The 23,172-nt window shown below is 37.3% G+C and overlaps 1 protein-coding gene across 4 annotated transcripts in view; it reads right to left on the reverse strand.

Annotated features, from left to right (window-relative positions):
• Positions 1 to 23,172, reverse strand: part of DDX6 (DEAD-box helicase 6) — a 35,950-nt gene that overhangs the window by 9,423 nt on the left and 3,355 nt on the right. For all 4 annotated transcript variants that reach the window (XM_014785080.2, XM_087433797.1, XM_004427246.3 and 1 more), the window contains exons 2-11: positions 22,565 to 23,038; positions 19,822 to 19,885; positions 18,799 to 18,903; positions 11,137 to 11,266; positions 9,529 to 9,675; positions 8,051 to 8,145; positions 6,592 to 6,714; positions 5,802 to 5,930; positions 4,589 to 4,705; positions 877 to 940 (exon numbers count right to left, since the gene is read on the reverse strand). In XM_014785080.2, coding sequence (XP_014640566.1) covers positions 877 to 940; positions 4,589 to 4,705; positions 5,802 to 5,930; positions 6,592 to 6,714; positions 8,051 to 8,145; positions 9,529 to 9,675; positions 11,137 to 11,266; positions 18,799 to 18,903; positions 19,822 to 19,885; positions 22,565 to 22,764 — 1,174 coding nt within the window. In that variant the 5' untranslated portion in view covers positions 22,765 to 23,038. The remainder of the gene's footprint in view (positions 1 to 876; positions 941 to 4,588; positions 4,706 to 5,801; positions 5,931 to 6,591; positions 6,715 to 8,050; positions 8,146 to 9,528; positions 9,676 to 11,136; positions 11,267 to 18,798; positions 18,904 to 19,821; positions 19,886 to 22,564; positions 23,039 to 23,172) is intronic.

Raw genomic sequence — 23,172 nt, forward strand, 5'->3', positions numbered from 1 at the left:
ACATTTCCAGGTTCTTCTCTCTACCCAAAAGCCTATTTTAGATTATTAATCTCATACCAATACTAAGAATAACATTCTCAGTGTAGAGATGGAAGGATACTGAATCCATTTGCTTTTGTCTGATCTGACTGTCCACCTGCCTCCCCCCAGTTTGCTTTTTTTCATGTACTGAAATGCACCAAAATATAGGCTATTCTGGCAGAAAAATAAAAAGGCTACAATAAACAATTTCCAAAACATAGTTTCTTTTTTTTTTTTTTATGAGGAAGATCAGCCCTGAGCTAACATCCATGCCAATCCTCCTTTTTGCTGAGGAAGACCGGCCCTGAGCTAACATCTATTGCCAATCCTCCTCCTTTTTTTCCCTTTTCCTCCCCAAAGCCCCAGTAGACAGTTGTATGTTACAGATGCACATCCTTCTAGTTCCTGTATGTGGGACGCCGCCTCAGCATGGCCGGACAAGTGGTGCATCAGTGCACGCCCGGGATCTGGACCCGGGTCGCCAGTAGCAGAGCGCGTGCACTTAACCGCTAAGCCATGGGGCCGGCCCCCAAAACATAGTTTCTTAATATAATTCATTTTTCGTATACTATATTTAAGTCATTCTTGTATGCTAAAACTATTCAGAAAACACACAAATACCAAAACTGGTTTAAAAGATAGACATGAAGTATGAACCAGAACAAGTCTTCTGCAGTTTCAGATACAGAACCTAATTTTAGGAGTTAACTAAGCTCATTCTTAACTTTGGAAATTCTAGAAATGGCAGTAAGGTCAGCTGGACTATGTCACAGGTTCTGCCGTGTGATATGGACAGAGAAAGAAGAGCAGAACTAGGGAGAAAAACAATGGGTAAAGGAAATAAAAAACACTTACCAGTGCAAACAAGATTGCGGCATAAGCCATTTCGGAAATCATGAAACACACGATTTCGATGTTCCTAGGAACAAAGTGATGCATTTGATTTCATTAAAACTCATACACACAGCCCCAAATTTTCCATCATTTCTCCTATTCAAACAGTTCTTTATACCCAAAATTTGTTTAAACAAATGAGAGATGAGCCAATTCAATACACATAAATTAAAAAAAAGTAAAAAAAAAATTAACCGTAAATTAGTTTCCCATGGGAATTAATAAGCAACTAATACACAATTATGCATATCTCTATATAGTACTTAACTCTTAAAAGTATTTATCTTTTATCTTTTTTGCTGGAGTGGATTTTAAGTGACAATTTTACCATGTTTTTGTGTAACCACTTTTAAAATGTTTCAAACAGAAGATTGCTAAAAAACGGTAACTATCACCTGAACCTTCAGTGACTCACACAGTAGAACTTTTTTCAAAACTGGAGTCAATCCTCTCCAAACCTGCCTCTGCTTTATCAATTAAGTTTATGTAATATTCTAAATCCTTTGTCATTTCAACAATCTTCACAGCATCTTCATCAGCAGATTCCATCTCAAGAAACCACTTTCTTCGCTCATCCATAAGAAGCAATTCCTCATCCATTCAAGTTTTATCACAAGATTCTAACAATTCAGTCACATCTTTAGGCTCCACTTCTAATTGTAGTTCTCTTGCTGTTTCCACCACATCTGCAGTTACTTCCTCCACTGAAGTCTTGAACCCCTCAAAGTCATCCAGAGCACTGAAATCAACTATTTACAAACTCCTGTTAATGTTGGCATTTTGACCTCTTTCCATGAATCACGAATGTTATTAATAGCATCTAGAATGGCAAATCCTTTCCAGAGGTTTTCAACTTATTTTGCACAGATCCATCAGAGGAATCACTATCTATGGCACTATCTACAGCTTTACGAGACGTATTTTTTTGTGTGTGTGAGGAAGATCAGCCCTGAGCTAACATCCATGCCAATCCTTTTTTTTTTTTTTTTTTTTTTGCTGAGGAAGACCGGCCCTGAGCTAACACCTATTGCCAATCCTCCTCCTTTTTTTTTTCCCCCCCTTTTTCTCCCCAAAGCTCCAGTAGATAGTTGTTATGTCATAGTTGTACGTCCTTCTAATTGCTGTATGTGGGACGCTGCCTCAGCATGGCCGGACAAGCGGTGCATCAGTGCGCACCCAGATCTGAACCCGGGCCGCCAGTAGCGGAGCACGCACACTTAACCTCTAAGGCAGGGGGCCAGCCCCCCGAAATGTATTTTTTAAATAAGACTTGAAAGCCTTAACACTCCTTGATCCATGGGCTGCAGAATGGATGCTGTGTTAGCAGGCATGAAAACAACATTAATCTTGTACATCTCCATCAGAGCTCTTGGGTGACCACGTGCATTTGTCAATGAGCAGTAGTATTTTGAAAGGAATCTTTTTTTCTGAGCAGTAAGTGTCAACCAGTTGGGCTTAAAACATTCCATAAACTACATTGTAAACAGATCTACTGTCATCCAGGTTTTGTTGTTCCATTTATAGAGCACACGCAGAGTAGATTTAGCATAATCCTTTTTTTTTTTAATTTTTTGGTGCAGAAGATTAGCCCTGAGCTAACATCTGTTGCCAATCCTCCTCTTAGCTGAGGAAGATTGGCCCTGAGCTAACATCTGTGCCCACCTTCCTCTATTTTATATGTGGGATGCCTGCCACAGCATGGCTTGGTAAGCAGTGCTTAGGTCCGTGCCCTGGATCTGAACCTGTGAACCCCAGGCCACCGAAGAGAAGCACATGACCTTAACCACTACGCCACCAGGCCCTAGGATTTTCAGAATGGTAAATGAGCACTGGTTTCAACTTAAAGTGACCAGCTGCATTAGCCCCTAACAAGAGTCAGACTACCCTTTGAAGCTTTGAAGCCAGGCACTGACTTCTCCTCTCTAGCTTTGCAAGTCCTAGATGGCATCTTCTAATATAAGGCCGTTTCGTCTACACTGAAAATCTGTTGTTTAGTGTAGCCACCTTCATTAACTACCTTAGCTAGATCTTCTGGATAACTTGCTGGTTCCCCTTGCACTTTTATGCTATGGAGATGGCTTCTTTCCTTAAACTCATGAACCAACCTCTTCTAGCTTCAAACTTTTCTTCTGTGGCTTCCTCACCTGTCTCAGCCTTCACAGAATTGAAAAGAGTTAGGGCCTTGCTCTGGGTTAGGCTTTGTCTTAAGGGAATGTTGTGGCTGGTTTGATCTTCTACCCAGACCACTACAACTTTCTCCATATCAGCAACAAGGCTGTTTCGCTTTATCATTCATGTGTTCACCGGAGTAGCACTTTTAATTTCCTTTAAGAACTTTTCCTTTGCATTCACAACTTGGCTAACTGTTTGCTGCCAAGAAGCCTAGCTTTTGGCCTATCTCAGTTTTTGACATGCCTTCCTCACTAAGCTTAATCATTTCTTGCTTTTGATTTAAAGTGAGAGATGTGCAACTCTTCCTTTCACTTTAGCACTTAAAGAGGCCATTGCAGGGTTATTAATTGGCCTAATTTCAACATTGTTGTGTCTCAAGGAATAGGGACGCCCGCAGAGAGGGACAGACAGGGGAACAGCCAGAACACACAACATTTATTGATTAAGTTTGCTGTCCTATATGGGCACAGTTCATGGCACCCCAAAACAATTACAATAGTAACATCAAAGATCACTGATCACAGATCACCATAGCAAATACAATAATGAAAAAGTTTGAAATGTTAGAATTACCAAAATGTGACACAGACACACGAAGTGAGCAAATGCTTTTGGAAAAAGGGCACCAAAAGACTTGCTCTACACAAGATTGCCACAAATCCTCCATTAGTAAAAAATGCACAATCTGCGAAGTGCAATAATATGACGAACAATAAAACGAGGTACACCTGTATCCCATCCATGACATTAAGCTTCTTTGAAAACCAAATGTGGGTTGATTAAGTTCTTAACTTGTTCGTCTACAGAAACAGCTTTCTTTTCAAGAAATTTCACGTTATAGTTAACTCACAAAAAAATGTCGTTATAGTTTTGAATTTTCTGTTAAATCAAGTTCTGAAATTTAAAGATGGCATCTTTTTCTTAAGACAAATAGTAAAGAAAAAAATATATGGGCTGAGGAAGTACATAAATAAATTAAAAATCTAGAGCAGTGTTGTCCAATAGAACCTTCTGCAATGACAGAAATGTTCTGTACGTGTACTTTCCAAAACTGTAGCTGTTAGTCACATGTAATGTAGCACTTGAAATGTGGTTAGTGTGACTCAAGAAGTAAATTTTATTTAATTTTAACTCACTTAAATTGCCACATGTGGCTAGCGGTTATTGTATTAAATAGTGCAAATCTAGAGATCACCTGGGGAAGGGAATAAAATTGCACATGTGTATCATGCTTGACAGTTTACAAAGTTAGCAGGCTCATTATACATTATCTCAAGCTTCCTAACAACCTTGTGAGGTAAGAATATGTATTATTACCCCATTTTACAGCTAGAAAACTGAACCCCTGAGAGGTTAAAATGAAAGGTCCTTTGCCCACTAAGGAATAATTTATTCTTAAACTCAGAGCATTTAGAGGAGCATTAAAACAAAATAAAATCCAAGAAATACTTAGAAAAAGACTTAAAAAAAAAATCTGTTTAAGTTCTAGTTTTATACTCACCTGCCTCATTTTAGCATGGATATAGAAGCAAGAATAACCCAGTTGAGAAATCTTCTTGGCTAGCAATTCAACTCGCTGAGAGGAGTTACAGAAAATGATTGACTGGTTTATCTGAAGCTAAGCACAGGGGGGGAAAAAGCATGAGAAAAACAAAACCTTCATTTACTTTGCCAAATCTTAAAAATACTGACTAGCAAACAAATGTTAAAAAGATGGTCTAAGACTTAGAATCTCATGACACAAGAAAGGTGCAAAACCGTAAAAATTGTAAATACTATCCATTTACTTAATAATTGCAGATAATAAGTTTTATTATAGAAGAGTATATTTCAAAAGGGCCACATAATTGCCAACAGGAGTAAAACACAGGCAAATTCTCATTATTTGTGGTAGTTATATTCTATAAACTTGCTGCAAACACTGAATTAGTGAATACAGAATCATTGCTCCTAGGGGAAACACAGGGTTAGGTTCCTGTGATCCTCTGGTCACAACTTTTCCATCAACGGATCAATAGATAACCCTGTTTTATGTGTTACTGGATAAAGACACCTTATCTACTCATGACCAACAGCACTATAACACATGCCTGTACAAAGTTTGCCCAATATACATTTTGTTTGCAAGGCACATCAGTCTTCTTGTGCTTTGGAGCACTGGACAGCACTTCAGCACTACTATGTAGGGGCATTTTAAACAATGAAATCAACAAAAAAAGCACGAAAATGCAACAAATGTGGCATTAAATAGACTGAAAAGGACATTCGTCTATAGTATGAGAAGTGAAACAAAAAGGCAGTGTCACCTTGTTCAACCTCAGGTGGGAATATACACGACAACTAATTTTTTCGTCATATTACACGTCTGCAAATGACTTCAAAAGCAGGCGAGTATTGATTTTGGGGTTACAAAGAAATTTTGGCGAGTACGTGAATTTGCAAATACAGCATCTGCAAATAATGATGATTGACTGTAATTACTGCCAATGAAGAAGATCGACTATAGTTAAGGTCAAATTATTTTAGAATAAAATTAAAAGTGCCTGTGCCTTGTCAATCACACAGTATCAGCTTCAGATCAACAACTGAAGTTGCCTTTTAGGAAAAGCTAAGAAGTTTTTTAACATCGAAAATGCTGGGAAAACTGATACAACTGTCTGTTTCATTCGGGTTAAGTAATGGATAAGATTCAGCAGCTGAAGCCTATTACTTACCCTGGAGAAAAGTGTGTTGAGGCAGTGTACTTTTTGGCGCTCAGTTACATATGCGTAGTACTGGGTTACTCCCTTCAAAGTTAGTTCCTCCATCAGGTTAATCTCATAAGGTTTCTGCAAATGGGAATTCTGAAGAACAGAAGAGTCTTACACTTACATGAAAGCACAGTGTATCTCAAACTCAAAATATATCATATATATTTATGTTTCATAAACTCTTGCTTTAAGGTATACAGCTCTCTTCAAAAACAAGTCTACATAGGGCCCGCCCCGTGGCTTAGCGGTTAAGTTACTGGCGGCCCGGGTTCGGATCCCGGGTGTGCACCGACGCACCGCTTCTCCGGCCATGCTGGGGTGGCGCCCCACATACAGCAACTAGAAGGATGTGCAACTATGACATACAACTATCTACTGGGGCTTTGGGGGAAAAAAATAAATAAATAAAAATTAAAAACAAGAAAAACAAGTCTACATAATCTGTCATAGAAGAAATAAATTACTACAAAATGGGAGATATCAGATATGTAGCTAAATTACTATTTTGTACTTTGTATATAGGATTATTTTATAATTGATTTATCTAGCATCAATGGCTACGTCAGCCTAACACCAAAAGCGAAGTGAACAATGAGGAATTAAATCAAATTACTACTATAGCTTAAAAAAAAAAAAACCAAAAACGTGAAATAATCAGCATAAACTATAGACTGAAAATAAGATGTAGTTATGGATAAAGTTATACTCCTGAGCAACAGGATGGCACTGCTTGTAAGTACCACTTTATACTCACCATGAACTTCTGTACACTAAGAGGGAAAGTAGCAGAATATAATAAAATCTGTCTGTTTTTAGGCAGCGTGAGAATAATATCCTCCATTATCTGCACAAAATCCTGTGACAGCAACTTATCTGCCTGTAGTATGAAGAGAAGACAATTTTAAAACCAATGAAATAATGTCTAAGGTCTTTCGTTAATAAGGCATCATCCAATAAGAGCATTCATGGGAATGCTCCTGGTTGTAAACAGTAAGTTCTCTACAACACTCCATAGTCCAACGGCACCAAGACACATTCCCAGTGACTCAGAAGGGGAAATGTCTATAACCATCATCTGGGGGGGAGAACCCTAGACATATATAATCCCTGTTCCCATAACAGAATTTTAATGTGATTTCCATTAAAGAGGCAGTATGGTATAGTGCTTAAAAGTACAGGCTGCAGAGTCAATTACCTGGGTTGAAATTTTGTCTCCTTCACTTATTAGCTATGTTGGGAAGTTACGTAACGACCAAATACTTTAGTTTCCAAAATTTTAACATCAGGATGTCTACTTACTGTAGTAACTACTTTATAGATAACTACCTTATAGGGTTATTGTAAAAACTAAATGAAAAAAGATGTAAAGCACTTAGTGTGAGCACATGGTGACTAAAATGTTGTCTCTCATTAATCAAAGATAGAAACTTGATCTGAATTAGACCATGATCAACCTGATCTAGTTATCTAAAACACAGACCAGGGCCGGCTCCGTGGCTTAGCGGTTAAGTGCGCGCGCTCTGATGCTGGCGGCCTGGGTTTGGACCCCGGGCGCGCCCCAAGGCACCACTTCTCCGTCCAGCGCGAGGCCGAGTCCCACGTACAGCAACTAGAAGGATGTGAACCTATGACATACAACTATCTGCTGGGGCTTTGGGGGGAAAAAAATGAATAAATAAAATCTTTAAAACACAGACCAAATAGGAAAGTGTGTCAAATGTTTAAAAAGTATAAAGTGTATAAAACACTGCCAGATCTCAAGAATACAGAGATGAATAAGTTCTTAAAAGGCACTTATAACCTGATGAGGTAACATATGTAACAGAGACGAAAAACCAAACAATACAAAGTAGTATGTGCTAATGAGAAGTTAGAGACACCATATGCCTTTTAAAGATATCTCACTGAATGGAAAGACTTAGAATGAAATTGGCTTTGAGGTTCTTCAACAACAACTCTTCTTGAAAAAGAAAGAAAACCTAAACTATCCGCCCCCTAGGAAAAAGACAATAGACTGAACTATTCCTATAATTGCCTATCATATATTGCTTTTAAAGAGCAAAACATGTTTTATTAACAAATTAGTTTGAACTGACAAGAGTCATGCATTTATCAGAAGGTCATAAACACAAAAGAGCTTTTGCTTCATTCACTGGCAGTTACAAAGCACAGAATAGTAAAGAATAGTGTCTTTCTAAATGAAGAGACATTACCTCATCCAATACTATCATCTGGACATGATCAACTTTTGCTACTCCTTTCTTGATAAGATCCAGGATTCTCCCAGGGGTAGCGATCACCACGTGCACTACACAAGATTAGAAAACATATTCTCATTAATTTTAGCTTGGACAAAAAGGATATAGTAAAAGTTTATCATATTATCATACACTATTAAATACATTATTAAAAACGTTGTTGTAGAGGTAGTAATGATATACAAAGAGGCAAAAATGTGTTTTAGGATATGGATTTCCATTTCATCTTAGGTTGGCTAGAGAATACTTGTTTCACCTCTACATAGGGTGGGCTACAGCTTCCCAAATCACTTGCTCCAAATAAGGGCCATACTTTTATCTTAGGACAATGTCCAATGAATAATAAAAGGCATACCGGGCTTCTGACACAGTAGTTTGCTTTTAATCTAGAGCAATGGTCTTCAGAAGATTATTGTAAGGATCAAATGAGATAATCATTTTAAGTAACTGTGCGGTACGAATATAGTAAGTAATTAAAACAAACGACAATTATATATAAAATTCTGACTAAAATTCTGTGTATAATTTTATATAAGTGGATCTTATTCTTGCTGTTGTCTTTTTTCACTCAATAACGTATTTCCTCATGAAAATGGATCCAGATCAGCTTCACTCTTTAATGGCTGAGTGGAGTTCCATTCAGACTATACCTCAATGTATTTAGCCAATCGCCTCTGACATTTAGGCTGTTTCAATTTTTTTTTTTTGCTGGGAAAGATTCACCCTGAGCTAACATCTGTTGCCAATCTTCCTCTCTCTCTTTTTCCCCTCCCCAAAGCCCCAGTACATAGTTGTATATTCTAGTTGTAACTCCTTCTAGTTCTTCTATGTGAGCCACTGCCACAGCATGGCTATTGACAGACAAGTGCTGTGGTTCTGTGCCTGAGAACTGAACCCAGGCTGCTGAAGTGGAGCACGCCAAACTTTAACCACTAGGCCATCAGGGCTGGCTCCTGTTTCAATTTTTCAGTACTACAAACCACACTGTGGTAAACAACCTTGCATCTGCCCAATTATTTCTTCAGGAAAAATTCTCGAAAACATACTTATAATTTTGAAATATAATGCCAAATTATCCACCATAGAATTATATCAATTTACACTCCCATGTCGCAAGACAGCCGGTTTCTCCACAAACTCACATTACTGGTTACTAATATTTTTTTGCCTTGCCAATCAGACAAGCATATCAATTTGCTATTTTTATTTACATTTAAAACAATTACTAGTAAGGCAGAATGTCCTTTTAATTACTATCAATTTGTCTTTTTTCCTCACCAGAAACGGTCAATTCCTTTATTCATTTTTCTACTGCAATGTTTATGTTTCTTACTAATTCTCAAAAACAATTTTTAATAACTTACTGAAAGGAAACACCAGTGTGTGGAATTGCACTCAGAGAGGTAGGCCACCTTATATCAATCATTTCCTACCTGTGTCATCAAGCCTCATTATGTCATCCCGTAAATTGGTTCCTCCTGTGGTTGCCATCACTTTGGCCCCTCCCATGTGTTTGCTGACCTGGATGCAAATTTGACTGACCTGTAGAGCAAGTTCTCTAGTAGGAACAATCACCATTGCTGGAAAATATCAAGCAACAGAGAAAATAGAAAAAAAGAACATATATTTTAAGAGTTTAAGAAGCTACAGAAATACTGCTCCTTGCAATTTAGATACTCAGCCATATTAAAAGTTGAATCATAATAGGCCTGATTCTGGAAAGTCAAATGAGTAAATCTCCTTAAAAAAAAAAAGAGAGAACCTATTATAGTGTTCCAGATTTAGACTTTCCCCACCAATACTGCTATATAAATCTTATACTCTTCTTAGTTACACATCTTTAAAGGGTTGAGCTGGCAACCATTAGCTCAAAGTTTATTAATTTATTTTTTCAGTGAGAGATTCGCTAAACACCCAAATTGGAAACTCCTGCTGCCCAAGTTCCATTTACATCATATGAGAGTAGGTAAAGAGAAGGTGGGAGAAATAATAATTACAGACCAAGAAAGCTGAAAATTGAAGAAAAAGCTTTAGAGGTGAAAACTTAACTCTATTAGCTTACTCTGGGTACGACTATGGAAATCTGTTTCTTCCCTACTGCCTAAGCTCTTAAAATTCTGTGGGGGACCAGAATTGGCCGCCTCAAAATATGTCTCTTTACCTTGATTATTTTCTCTGAAGGACATTTGACCTTCCCCGCAACTGCCTAAAAGCAGTAGGTAGACTGGGAGGGTCCTTGCTAAGCCCATATCAATGTTCTGTTTAAGCGAAATCTCCATTTGTAAAGGTATCTCCCTCTCTGTATCAGGAAGAAGGGAGGATGAGCTTATCTCTAAAACTCTTATCAGTGCTGAAGGCGAGAACTTAAATCTGCATACTCCTGATTACTGTGCTTTCTGGTACTCTCCCATAGCTGACGCCCCCACCCCCCCTTTGTCTACTTGAATATGCTATTTAAGGTGAAAACCTCCGCCATTTGTTGAGATATTCAGTTTCCCTGGGTCTCTCCCATGTATATATGTTACAAAGCTTTGTTTGATTTTCTCCTGCTATTTGGTCTGATGTCAATTTAATTTGTAGCCCAGCCAGAAAGGACCCACAGTGGGTAGAGAATAGTCTTCCTCCCCTTCAATTCCAAAACCACAAGGCTTTAGAAAGAAAAAGCTCATGTTTCTACAAGGAACTTTGCAGACACATAACTGCTACAAGAAACCATGCAGTTCCATAGTTTATAAGCAGCAATGTCAGATAATTTAACTTCTCATGATCTTAGCTTTCCTATCTCTAGGGCAATAATACTTATTTTGCCTATTTCACTGGAATATTCTCAAAACTGTGTAATATTTAAAAGTACTCTGAAAACCAGCAATCTCTTTAAAAAGTTAGGAATCATTTTTACAAGACAACCAGGCCAAAAGCTGTGAAAAGAAACAGTAAATACTAATTCCAGATTATGTAAATTCTGACTAAAAAAGATGGTAATGTCTTCTACACAGCTCCAAGGTTTAAAATGCCATTTTTATTTTAAACAAACAACTAACCTTGTATATTGTCCTTCTTTAGGTCTAGCCGTTCAAGTAAGGGAATGAGGTAGGCACCGCTCTTGCCTGTTCCATTTTTTGCTCTAGCTAAAATATCCCTACCAGATAAAGCAATGGGAATGCTCTCCTCCTAAAAGAGACAAGACAATGCAAATTACTTGTGAATAAAAACAGATGTAAGAAAACTCTTATCTAAAATACACTGAAGGTATACCTCTTCGGTATTGCTTTAAAGTGTCTTACATTTGCATTTTACAAGAATAAGTAGAGATCAAGTAGATTAGCAGGACATATCAACCAATATTTAACAGAACTGCTTATAGACTACATATTAAATTGTATCCCAATGTAATAAAAACGGTACAGGTGAGTGTGTATGTCTAAGGAAGCCAAGTATCAACAACAAAGAGGAGGAACTTGGGCTGACACATAAATAGGACTTGAATATAACTCCAATATCTGTGTTCTGAAATGAGCTCAATTAGAGGCTCAATTCTATTCCAGTTATCTCAATCCGTGGTCACATCAACCGAAGGTGACTTGTTTTCATATTTAGCTTACTTTGTCATGCGTGTTTTGCAGAAGATAACATTTCCTACTAACTTAGGACGAATTTCCTAGACATGAGCAAAGGATTCCCAACGATTACTGAAAATTACACATATATCAAGAGAAATTAAAACGGCGGAACAGGTACAAACAGGGAGGAAAGAGGACATTTCTATTTCTAAAACTACAAATTTTAATTTCTAAAACTAAAAAATTAGGAAATTCATAATCACTGTAATTAGTTCTTTCTACACCTAATGATCAAAAGAAATTATCTCTAGCACTTTAGAACCGCTATTGTAGAAATATCTAAGTCATAAGCACCATGACTTCCGTTTCCCACCACGGCACTCACTCTACCTAGAACGCCAATCACAGGGATCAGACGGGTTCCACATGGTCGGAATAACCAACACAGCTGCCAGAACAACTGTGAAAATGGTCCAGCGACAATAATGTTATCTTGTTCCTACAGCCAGCATTAAACAGTATGATTATGGTAAAGTATGTCAAAGAAGAAAATCTTGGCTTTGACCCTTTGGTCTTAATCTTTTCCCTCCTACTTTGAGTCAACTGTCAATCTTCAGTTGTTCTGAAGGCCCATTACCCCCATGGGTTCACTCTCTTCTATGGTTTTTAAAAAGGCTACCTGCACACTACTCAGTTCTAAAGCAGAAAAAAAGGCTAGGTGGTCTCCAAGGGTTTCCCAATGACTTCCTGAGTCAGGTCCTTTACAAGTATACAACTTTCGAATGAAGTGAGGCAGGGTAGAATTAGAGTGGGGGTATTCTAATTTCCATTTTGAGTTCGACTTAGAGTAAGGCCACTGACTTCTATTTTTCTGCTCTCTTTGACAGGGCTAATGCTCTATAGAAACTGTTTAAGGATAAGGCTTTAACGAAAGTAAGTATTCTGTTTGCAAGTTAAGATGCACCGACATTTTGCCCCATAAGGTGGCCGTTATGATTAACAGTCAGAGAATTCAGTACATCCACTGTCTCTTACTACTGTTTCCTAGGAAGATTAGGTAATATGAAGCAAGGGAATTCAAGTCAGACTCAGAGAGATTTGAAACCCAAGAGGAAATCATGGGGAGCTGCCAGGGAGAAGAGAAAGGAGGAAGGAAGCTAAAAATTCTTTAAAAACTTACTGTGTTCTGGGCATTATCCTAGGTACTTAGATACTTTGTTATTTACATCTTTCCAAGTTAGTACTTTTTGTTTTACAACGGACAAAATGGATCCTCATAGAGATTAACTGTTTTGCCCAGGGTCACAAAGCAAGAAACGCTAGAACCAGGATTCAAATTTAGGTCTGCAAATAATATGTAGGCAAGGATGTGGAGAAATCAGAACCCTCATACACTGCTAGTGGGAATGTACAGCCACTGCAGAAAACGGTCTGGCAGTTCCTCAAAAGGTTAAAGAGTTACCAAATGAACCAGCAATTCTACTCCTAGATATATACCCAAGAGAAATGAAAACATCTCCACACAAAAACTTGTACATGAATGTTCATAGCAGATTTATTCATAATAGCTAATGGTGGAAACAACCGTAACAACTGACGAATGGATAAACCAAATGTGGTATAGCCATACAATGGAATATTATTCGGCAATAAAAAGGAATGAAGTACTGATACATGCTATACCATGGATGAACTCTAAAAACATGCTAAGTCAAAGAACCCAGTCACAAATGTCCAGAATAGGCAAATCCATAGAGACAGAAAAGAGGTTAGCGGTTGCTTAGAGCTAGAAGAAAATGATGGGGGACTGCTAAAGGAGTTTCTTTTTAGGGTGACGAAAATGTTCTAAAATTGACTGTAGTAATGGTTGCACAACTGAATATACTAAAAACCAATGAATTGTATACTTAAGTGTATAAATTTTGTGATGTGATTTATATCTAAATAAAGCTACCAAAAGGAAAAAAAAAAAACCCCAACAATCCTACAACCTTAGGTCTGATTCTGCCACCTTAGGTCTCCAAGTCCACGTTCCACTCTTAAGATCTAGGGACTGATCCAATGTGTTATTTATTGTGTTTTGGTTACCCTAGTACCCACTTCCCCTTCTTAGTAGCACCCTAACTTTCTTCTGAGGAATTACATCTCCCCCACTCCAAGAGATAGTCTAGCCAACCTCCTTAGACAAATAGTAGACACTGAGTGAAGCCAGGGCAGCTGAATGCTCCCTTCCAAAAATTTAAATTCTTATAGTGATATAACAACTTATAGCTTCCTAAGCCCTTCAGAGCTGCCTCAGTTCTCGAGCAATTCCAAGCATGTTTCTCCAGACTTCTTAATTGTGAACTACTAATATTCTTTCAATAAATTTCTTTTTGCTTAAGTTAGCCCAAGTTGGTTTCTGTTGCCTACAACCAAAGAATGGTATACTTTCCAATTTCCTACTACTGAGAGGCATTTTATAAAAGTGTGGTTACCTAAAAAAGCTCAAAACTGCCCAACTAGCTGCTTTTAGAGTAGCTGCTTCTTACTTCCTAGAGCCAGCTGAGCTTAAGAACCTTAATTTCAGGGGGGAAAAAAATGGTACTGTGGAGGAGGTAGCAACAGTTGTCACAGATCTCTGCTGCTACCTGAAAAAAGGAGATGGAAGACAGTAATTTCAAAAATAATATCTCTAACTTATGGAATATACTCCAATTTTACTATAGGAACCAAAGAGGAACTGCATTTAAAGACTTCGAGAATTTAGAAAACAATTCTTTTAGCCATAATAAATCCATATTAGCAGGAGAAATGATTTACTAAAGGATTAAGAAAGCTATAATTCCTACTATAAATAATAAACTATTAATCCTTATTAGTCCTCGTTGACAAAATAATTTCTCAAAATAACTTGAGACTCTTGAGCTGATATGAACTTTTATTGCTAACAGTAAGGAACTTCCATGTTTCCCTCAATAATGAACTACTGGCATTTTATCACCTTCTTACCTAAAAAAATCTTCAAAAGTTGTGCCTGGGGTCTGGAAACAAGAGCTGTCACCTCTCAACCACCTCAAAACTTATATAAGGTTTCACAATGTTAAGCAGAAAAAACAGTAGCTTCTTAGGCCCTCCAAAGAAGTCTGTGTTCCTATAAAGCTATCTATGCCTTTAGAACGGCATAGTTATGCTACTGGGCACAGCATTCAGACCTAGAACTAGAGTCACAGATGGCTGCACCAAAGAAAGATGTGTGGGAGCAATCTACAGCATATCTGGTTCCAGCATGTCAGTGTAAAATCTTCTTTTGAGAAGATATGATTTTAAGTGCCTCATTTTCCAATAATCTTACAGCCAAACTGCAACTAAGTTCCATCTCTTAAAAAAGATTCAAACATAGATGATACCTATCTGATCAAGGCTTTTATATTTTGAAAAAAAATGCCTGGATAAAAACTGTAAAACTAAGTACTTCAGAAGACAAAAGATACATTTTAGGGAGAAAGAAAAGAAAACAAGTAAGGAGAGAAGGTCCATAGGAACAAAATGAATAGAAGGCAGCCAGTCACGAGGTTGGATTTTACTAGAGGATTTCTAATTTCTTTTTTGGTTCTAAAATCCTAATATTTATGGTTTGTTACACTGAATGATTCTAAGAAACACATTATCTCATGTTTTCCACGGATTCTGAGGCAAAATAATAGTGAAGAAAAAGGTAACGTGAATGGTGGTTTTACGTATCTAAATTAATATGTATTTACACAGTGTTTTGCCATTTCAAAATTATTTTGTTTATACATTTGATCCTCACAATAAAAACCCTGTGAGGGAGATTAGGTATTATTTCTGCTTTACAGAAAAAGCTAGATATCAAACTGGCTAAGTAGCTGGAGAGTTAATTGCCTATATGCTATACCAACACTGAGAGTGCAAATAACAAAGTCAATTTTATATTTTAATACAAAAGTGGGAAACAGGAGCCAGCAAGGCTCCATTAAGAATTAAGCCTGCTAAATGAACCAATCTCCTGTTTTGATAAAACTACTATATGGAATAATAACATATAAGATTTACTGAGCATTTATCATGTACTAAGCATATTAACATGAATTATCTCACTTAATCTTCCCAACAACCCTATGGTATATAACATCTTATCAATTTTATAGGTCAAGAAACTGAGGCTTAGAGAGATAGCTCAAATAATCAACTTAGAAAAAGAGTGGAGTTGGAATTCAACCTGGGCAGTCTGACTGCAAAGCTAGGGCTCTTAAACACTTCCCTAGACCAAGTTTACCTACAGACATATGTTAACCATAATTTCATCAAAGCATTCTAAATACAACTGAACACCTGAAGGACTATTTCCTGCCATACACCTTGCTAAGTACTGGAGATATAAAGTTGAAAGATACAGTCCCTACAGTAGAAGAGTTCTTCTAAGATTTTTCATTCCTGTATATAAAATGGATGACTACATTATAGAAAAGTAGGTTCCTAAGTATTTTTAATATCTGTACTCAAATTGCTTACATGATGATGAATAACCTCATCCTGATACTTTCTCCAGCCATAATAAACTTCTTTCAGTTTGTTCACAAAGGCACAGTCTCACCCCTAGGCAATCACCACCCCAGTGTTCTCTGCTTGGAACACGGATCACTTCTTCCAGGTTGGTTCCATCTTCTCCTAATGGCTACATATATGTGTAATTTCAGCCAGACAGGGGCCCATTAGATTACAGTGAAATTATCTGTACAATCAGCTGTCTGCCACCAGACTGTGAGGGCAGGAACCCTGTCTGTTCATCACCACAGCCCCAGCGTGTAACACTTTCTAGGTCACCCAAAACATGTTTGCTCAATGAAAAAGTGCTCAATGATGTCACAGGGTTTATCCTTAGTACAGATTGAACTCAACAGTTCCAACTTACATGAAGACAACAGGTTTATCAAATTTGTCTATGGATAATGCATGTTTATGTCTACACGTGTGTATATGTGTATACATACATGTATTTCCTTGCTCTTTCCACTGAAATGGCCAAGGAGCAACGAGTGCACCTAGTGCTCAGATCTTGATCTCTACTACTGCTCCCCACAAATTGGAATCAGGGCTCCTTGGAGAAATGGCTGATTCCAAGGCTGGGGCAGGGTAGGTACAGATAAGCTTGGTATCATGATATGCCAAAAAGGAGGTGCTCAAGAAAACTGAAGGGAGGGGCCGGCCCGGGGGCACAGTGGTTAAGTGTGCATGCTCCGCTTTGGAGGCCTGGGGTTCGCAGGTTTGGATCCCGGGTGCGCACCTACGCACCACTTATCAAGCCATGCTGTGGTGGTGTCCCATATAAAGTGGAAGAAGATGGGCATGGATGTTAGCCCAGGGCCAATCTACCTCGGCAAAAAGAGGAGGACTGGCACCGGATGTTAGCTCAGGGCTGATCTTCCTCATCAAAAAAAAAAAAAAAAAGAAAGAAAGAAAAAACAAAAATGAAGAGAGTTGGGAGGGTGAATAGGTGGAACACAGAGGATTTTTAGGGCAGTGAAACTATACTGTATGATACTATAATGGTGGATACACGTCATTATACATTTGCTCAAACGCACAGAATGCATAATACCAAGAGCAAACTCTAATGTAAACTATGGACTTTGGGTGATAACGTGTCAACGTAGGTTCATCAGTTGTAACAAATGTTATTCCTCTCCTGGGGAACGTTGATAATGGGGGAGGTTATGCATGAGTGGGAGCAGAGGTCATGGGGAATTTCTGTAACTTCTACTCTATTGCTGTGAACTTAAAACTGCTTGCTACAAAATAGTCTATCAGAAAAAAAAAAATGAAAGGCACATTACAAAAACACAGGAACCAGCTTGAAGGAGCTCATACCCGCTAAATCTGGGACAATGTGAGCACAAAAACACCATTGGGGAAAAAAAGGAATTCGTGACTCCATAATGATAATATATAGATACAAAAGAAGGGGATAAGGAAAGGATCTTCTTTACAGGGCAAATGTGGAAAGAGTGCTAGTTGGAAACTTATAATTCATTAGAGTAAAGATGAGATCATGCAAGAATCATCAATGGATGCTAACTAAGACAGAGGAAATTTTGATGAAAAGTAGGGTATTGTCATGGTCTTAAAGTGCTCCCCACAGACTGCTTATTAGTTCAAGGAAAGGGGGGAGAAAAGCAGTAATTATACTGTAGAAAAAGCAGACACCACTTTGACAGGGTAATCAAAATTAAAATCACTAATGAGGAATAGATGGACACTGTATACTTTCAAATGTGATACCCTGAGAAGGCCACAACATGACTTCTGCAGTATTCTGGCTAAGAATGTATAACTTGAATCTAATCACATGGAAATGAGACAAACCCCAAATGAGGAATGTTCTATATTAAAAAAAAGGGGGCTTGGGGATCAGCCCAGCGGTGCAGTGGTTAAGTTTGCGTGCTCTGCTTTGGCAGCCCTGGGTTTGCAGATTTGGATCCTGGGTGCGGACCCACATGCTGCTTATCAAGCCATGCTGTGGCCGGCATCCCACATGTAATGTAGAGGAAGATGGGCACAGATGTTAGCCCAGGGCCAATCTTCCTCAGCAAAAAGAGGAGGATTGGCAACGGATGTTAGCTCAGGGATGATCTTCCTCACCAGAAAAAAAAAAAGGGGGGGGAAGGCTATTTTTAATATGTCAATGTCATAAAAGACAAAAACACTAGGGAAATGCTCAGGATTAAAAGAGGCTAAAGAGACCTAACAACATGCAATACCTGATCCTAGGATGGATCCTGTACAGAAGAGGAAAAAAAATGCTATCCAGGACATTTTGGGGTCAATTAAAAATTAGAATACAAATGACAGATGAGATAGAAATATTGTATTAACGTTAAATTGAAGATAACTGTACTATGGTTATACAAGAGAATATCCCTAGTCTTACAAACTGCACACTGAAATATTGAGAGGTAACGGGTCATGATATTGTAACTCATCCTTAAAAGGTTCAGAAAAAGTGTGTGTGTTTGCATGTATATATGTGCACGTAAACATGAGAGAAATCTTGGTTCATTACATCATGACTACAGAACAAAAAGAAAAGTATGTAATGCTCAACTCATAACATTAAACATGTGATAAAAAGATGAAACATACCTGAATAGGAGATGGCTTTTCCCAGCCCATTTCAAAAATTCCCATCAGTAACTCCCGTTTCAAACAGTAATCTTCAAACTCATTTCCTTTTGTGGAGGTCACATCCTACTCAAATAAACAAAAAACAACAACAAAAGAATAACTTTTGTACAACTGTGTTCCTTTGGTTGTTAGCATGCTTAAGAGTTTGTTTGAGAGACTAATTCTTTATCTACCCCATTTAAAATATAAATATATGCACATTAGTTCTCTGTCTTGACCTATATTTCAACTATTCCTGAAGAATAACCACTGTCTTTTTAACACATGCAAGCCATTTAAAAACTACATTTTGGGGGAAGACGACCTTGTGGTCATATTCTTTTAAGGACTGGTGGAATACTCTTATTTCTATAAGTATCACGCTGTGAACTGCAAATCACAAGATGTGAAGTTAAATCCTAGGTCCACCACTCATTGCCTACAACTGCCCTAGTCTAAACCAGGGTTTCTCAAGCTCAGCACTACTGACATTTGAGCCAGAAAATTCTTTGTTGTAAGGGGCTGTCCTGTAGCATCCCTTTAGGTGTGATAACCAAAAATGTCTCTAGCTATTGCTAAATGCCCCCTAGGGGACAAAAATCACCCTTGGTTGAGAAACTGGGCTAAAAGAACTAACTTCTCAATTTCTGTTTTCTCATCCACAAAATGGGGATAATACCCAGCCTGAATCTTACTGTGCTGCTGGGTGCAAATGAGAATTTTGAGAATATGCCTTGAAAACCGTAAAAGTATTCCATAAACTAAATCAGATATACACATCTATAAAGACAATATGTAATATATACACACATTAGATTACTATTAATAGAATTCCTCCAAATAGTGGAAATTTTTGGCAATCCATATGAATTTGGCAAATCATCAAATTCACCATTTCAACTTACTTAAGAGTAAACACATAATGCCTATTGCTATTAAGTAACTACTCCACTTTTAGAGTTTCCACATCATTTTTCCACTGGAATTTTACAATGAACTTACCGAAGTTTTGATTCTTAGATCCTTTGGAGGGAGTTTTAAAGTCTTTTTCCAGTCATCACCAGGTCTAGAGAGAATACAGTAAAACTGAAGTATCAGAATTCACATCATCACTTTTCTAATAATACAAAGACGATTCATCTCCATTATAATAAGTTCTAAAAAGCACAGTAAGTTTAATATATTGCCATTTACTTAAAAATATAATTAACAGAAACAACAACTTTAGAAAAACTGCTCTTCTTACCAGGAATAACCTAGGGAGGATTAAAAAAAAAAAAAATCAAGAATAGAAGGGAATAAGGCACCCATTCTCTTAGGAGAAGTAGTGTAGTATACAGTGCAACTGTTATCACAAGTGGTAACCCCTGTGTTTTGTTTGACTTACGGAGTATTTTAATTTAAATTAGTTGCCAGTATTTAAAAATTAGATTTCATGTAAAACTCCAGATTCTGGCTTTTCTTAAAAAAACTGGAAGCTTTAGCAACACTGGTTCCAAGTTTCTGCACGGCAACAGTTTGACACAACTTAATAACTGGAGTTTAAAGTCAAGCAGCTGACCCCTTTAAACAGGGCAAGTACCCTCTCATTTGGCACAGTCTCCTGTAGACATCTGATTGTAACTTCTGGTGAATAGTTAAAACCAAGGACTCTATCAAGTTTCAGACCTGATATAGTTCTCTGACCTTGCAGCAGCTACTTTTCTAAGCCTCCATTCTCTCATATATAAAATGGGTTAAGAATTACATTGAATAATTTATATAAGGCACTCGGCACAGGGCCTGGCAAAACAGAACTCAGTATTAGCTGTTAATGAACATCTCTCTTCATCTTTTTTTACTAGGATGCTCGAAACCATGAAAGAGAATGTAATAGAAAAATTTCTTTTTGATCAGGTAAAAACCTCAAATAATATAATACCCAAAGTACCTAACAGAAAGAGGACTGTCAATAAAGCAGACAATACTTTCAACTGTGTTGTCTTCAAAAGAAATTAACCTTTTCACTAATTTCATTATAGTGACTCTCATATAATCAGAGGCCCCCAAATATCTCGAGAGTCTTGATTTAGAAAGATGAGCACTTATTTTACTTAAAGCTAGGTCCCACAAAATCCAAGATACTTTAACACAGGTAACTACCTGCTACCAATTCCAAGAGTACTAAAGCCTTTCTCCTCAGCCTATACCACACACAGTTTCTGAGCAAAAATGTCAAATGAACATGCTAGTAGTAGGCCAGGGTCCCACATTGTCAAATTCAATAAACACTGAATAAAAATGCAGAAGATACAATGCAAAATCTGCCAACAAGGAGTTCACATTCTTAGGAGGTAAAAAAAAACTATTTAAAATGAGAAAATAAGTGACAGAGATAAGTATTAGAAGAGTTATGAGACAGTTGATGGGATCTACAAGCCTTCATGAAAGAGATGACACTTAAACAGATTTAAAGAACCCACAGAACTGAAAAGAAACCATTAATCCTAGGAAAAGCAAAATCCACTGCTGTCTCAAATCAGAATTTAAGTACAAAATACTCTCATAATGAAATAACACAGCTTTATGTTTCTAGCCTTAAGAATTAAAAATAGCCTAAATTTTGCTAGCCTATTCATAGTTTGTCAAGATGAACTACAATTTAGAAAATATTCTTGATATTTATACTAATTAAAGAATTCACCTTAAAAATAATAGAATATGCATTAACGCCAATTCTCCCAGTGACGAAACCAATTCTGTTGGAAATTAATTCTTATAGGTAACTAGTGAACCATGTAGCAGTAATCATCTATATAATATTCTGGTAGGTATAAGGGCTACTCTTCTTTAGGAAGTACTTCTTAAGCATTGAAAAGATCTAGGTTGTAATAAAACACAGCCTTTAGTTCAGTGAACCAGTTGCATCATCTTATGAAGACTTCTAGAGGTTAAATCAACTTATACGGTTAGATTCTTAACAACAAAGCCAAATCTCAAATGGAGTGAAGGGTCTTAAAGGTAAATTTTCTATGAATGGAATCTTTACAGTGGTAGTTACCATTCAAATAATTTAAAGTGTACACTTAAAGATGACAAGTAGCTTACAAACTTTCAGATTTAAAAGAAAATATATTCTGCTGTAAGATGAATTTTTAGAGGCAACAAAGGGGTTGGGGTCTATTCATACATGTGTGTTTCCAAGAGTTGAAAATCCTGAGTTCCCTAACATATATAACTGCTTGTTATTTTCTGTGCGTGTGTGTAAAAGGAGGAGAAAGCTTATTAAAAACAAAACAAGTAGAAAAGCAAAGTTCCTAAACTAAAAAAAAAATGTTATGGATAATTTTCCATGAGTGAGTATGTCTGAAGTTCAGAAGCCTGGGCAAGTCCTTAAATTTAAAACTTGAAATTGGCGTTAACTGCCGTTTAAACTAGGGTATGGTGCAGTTATAACACTAGGGAAAAAGCCATAAGGGCAAAAACAAGATGAATCTGAGCTAATTATGAAAGCCAGAAATGTTTCAAAAAATAATCTACACAAAATTAACACATACCATCTGTGCCTATGTTTACTACTTAATACACCTGAATGACAGAAATACATTATTCTATTGCAAATATCTACCAGCCATAAAACAAAGTCATCTGTCCTCTATGTGCGATCAAAAATGGTTAAATTAAGGTAGACAAAGTAGTCAACAACTAAGTAACAAAAAGAAATTTCTTTAGTCCAAGCGTATTTATTATTTATTCTATCACTTACTTAATAGTGGTGGTCATACTCTGTGCTTGCTGCTGAGTGCCATTATTGATTGTGTTGGTGGTTTTCAGCTGGTTCATCTGTTGCTGTGTCTGTGTGCCCCCTCCTCCAGGGCCACCGCTGGGCTTCACAGGGCCCCTCAGCTGACCATTTTGACTGGATAGACCCATTATAACAGGGTTCTCTGTTCTGGCCGTGCTCATGCTGTATTAATTGTAAAGATGTCTCTTTCAAACTTTAAAACTTTTGAAAGTCAGTAGAGAAACTGTAATAACAGTTTATTAGGCTCTCCAAAACGAAGAGATAAATATAAGTCTTGCTCAGTATATGAGTCCTTTATTGCAATGCAGGCAAGCACCTGTAAGTCTCTGAACGGTAAGCAGCAGTAACTTGCTCTCATGCACCGAATCAACTTTTTATTTTTGAAAAAGCCCTCTAACAAGGTTGAGTTATATATCTGAATTCACTCACTTCAATCTGAAAGAAAGAAAAAGTTAAATTAGCAAATACAGGAAAGTTAAAAAAACAAACACACAGTTTTGTTTCCCTTATAAAGAACTCCTTTAGAAGAACCCTCCTCTTTTAAAGTATTAAGAATACAGCTGTACTTA

The sequence above is a fragment of the Ceratotherium simum genome, chromosome 7, assembly GCF_057802395.1.
Source record: "Ceratotherium simum simum isolate JZ-2026a chromosome 7, ASM5780239v1, whole genome shotgun sequence".
NCBI lineage: Eukaryota > Metazoa > Chordata > Mammalia > Perissodactyla > Rhinocerotidae > Ceratotherium > Ceratotherium simum.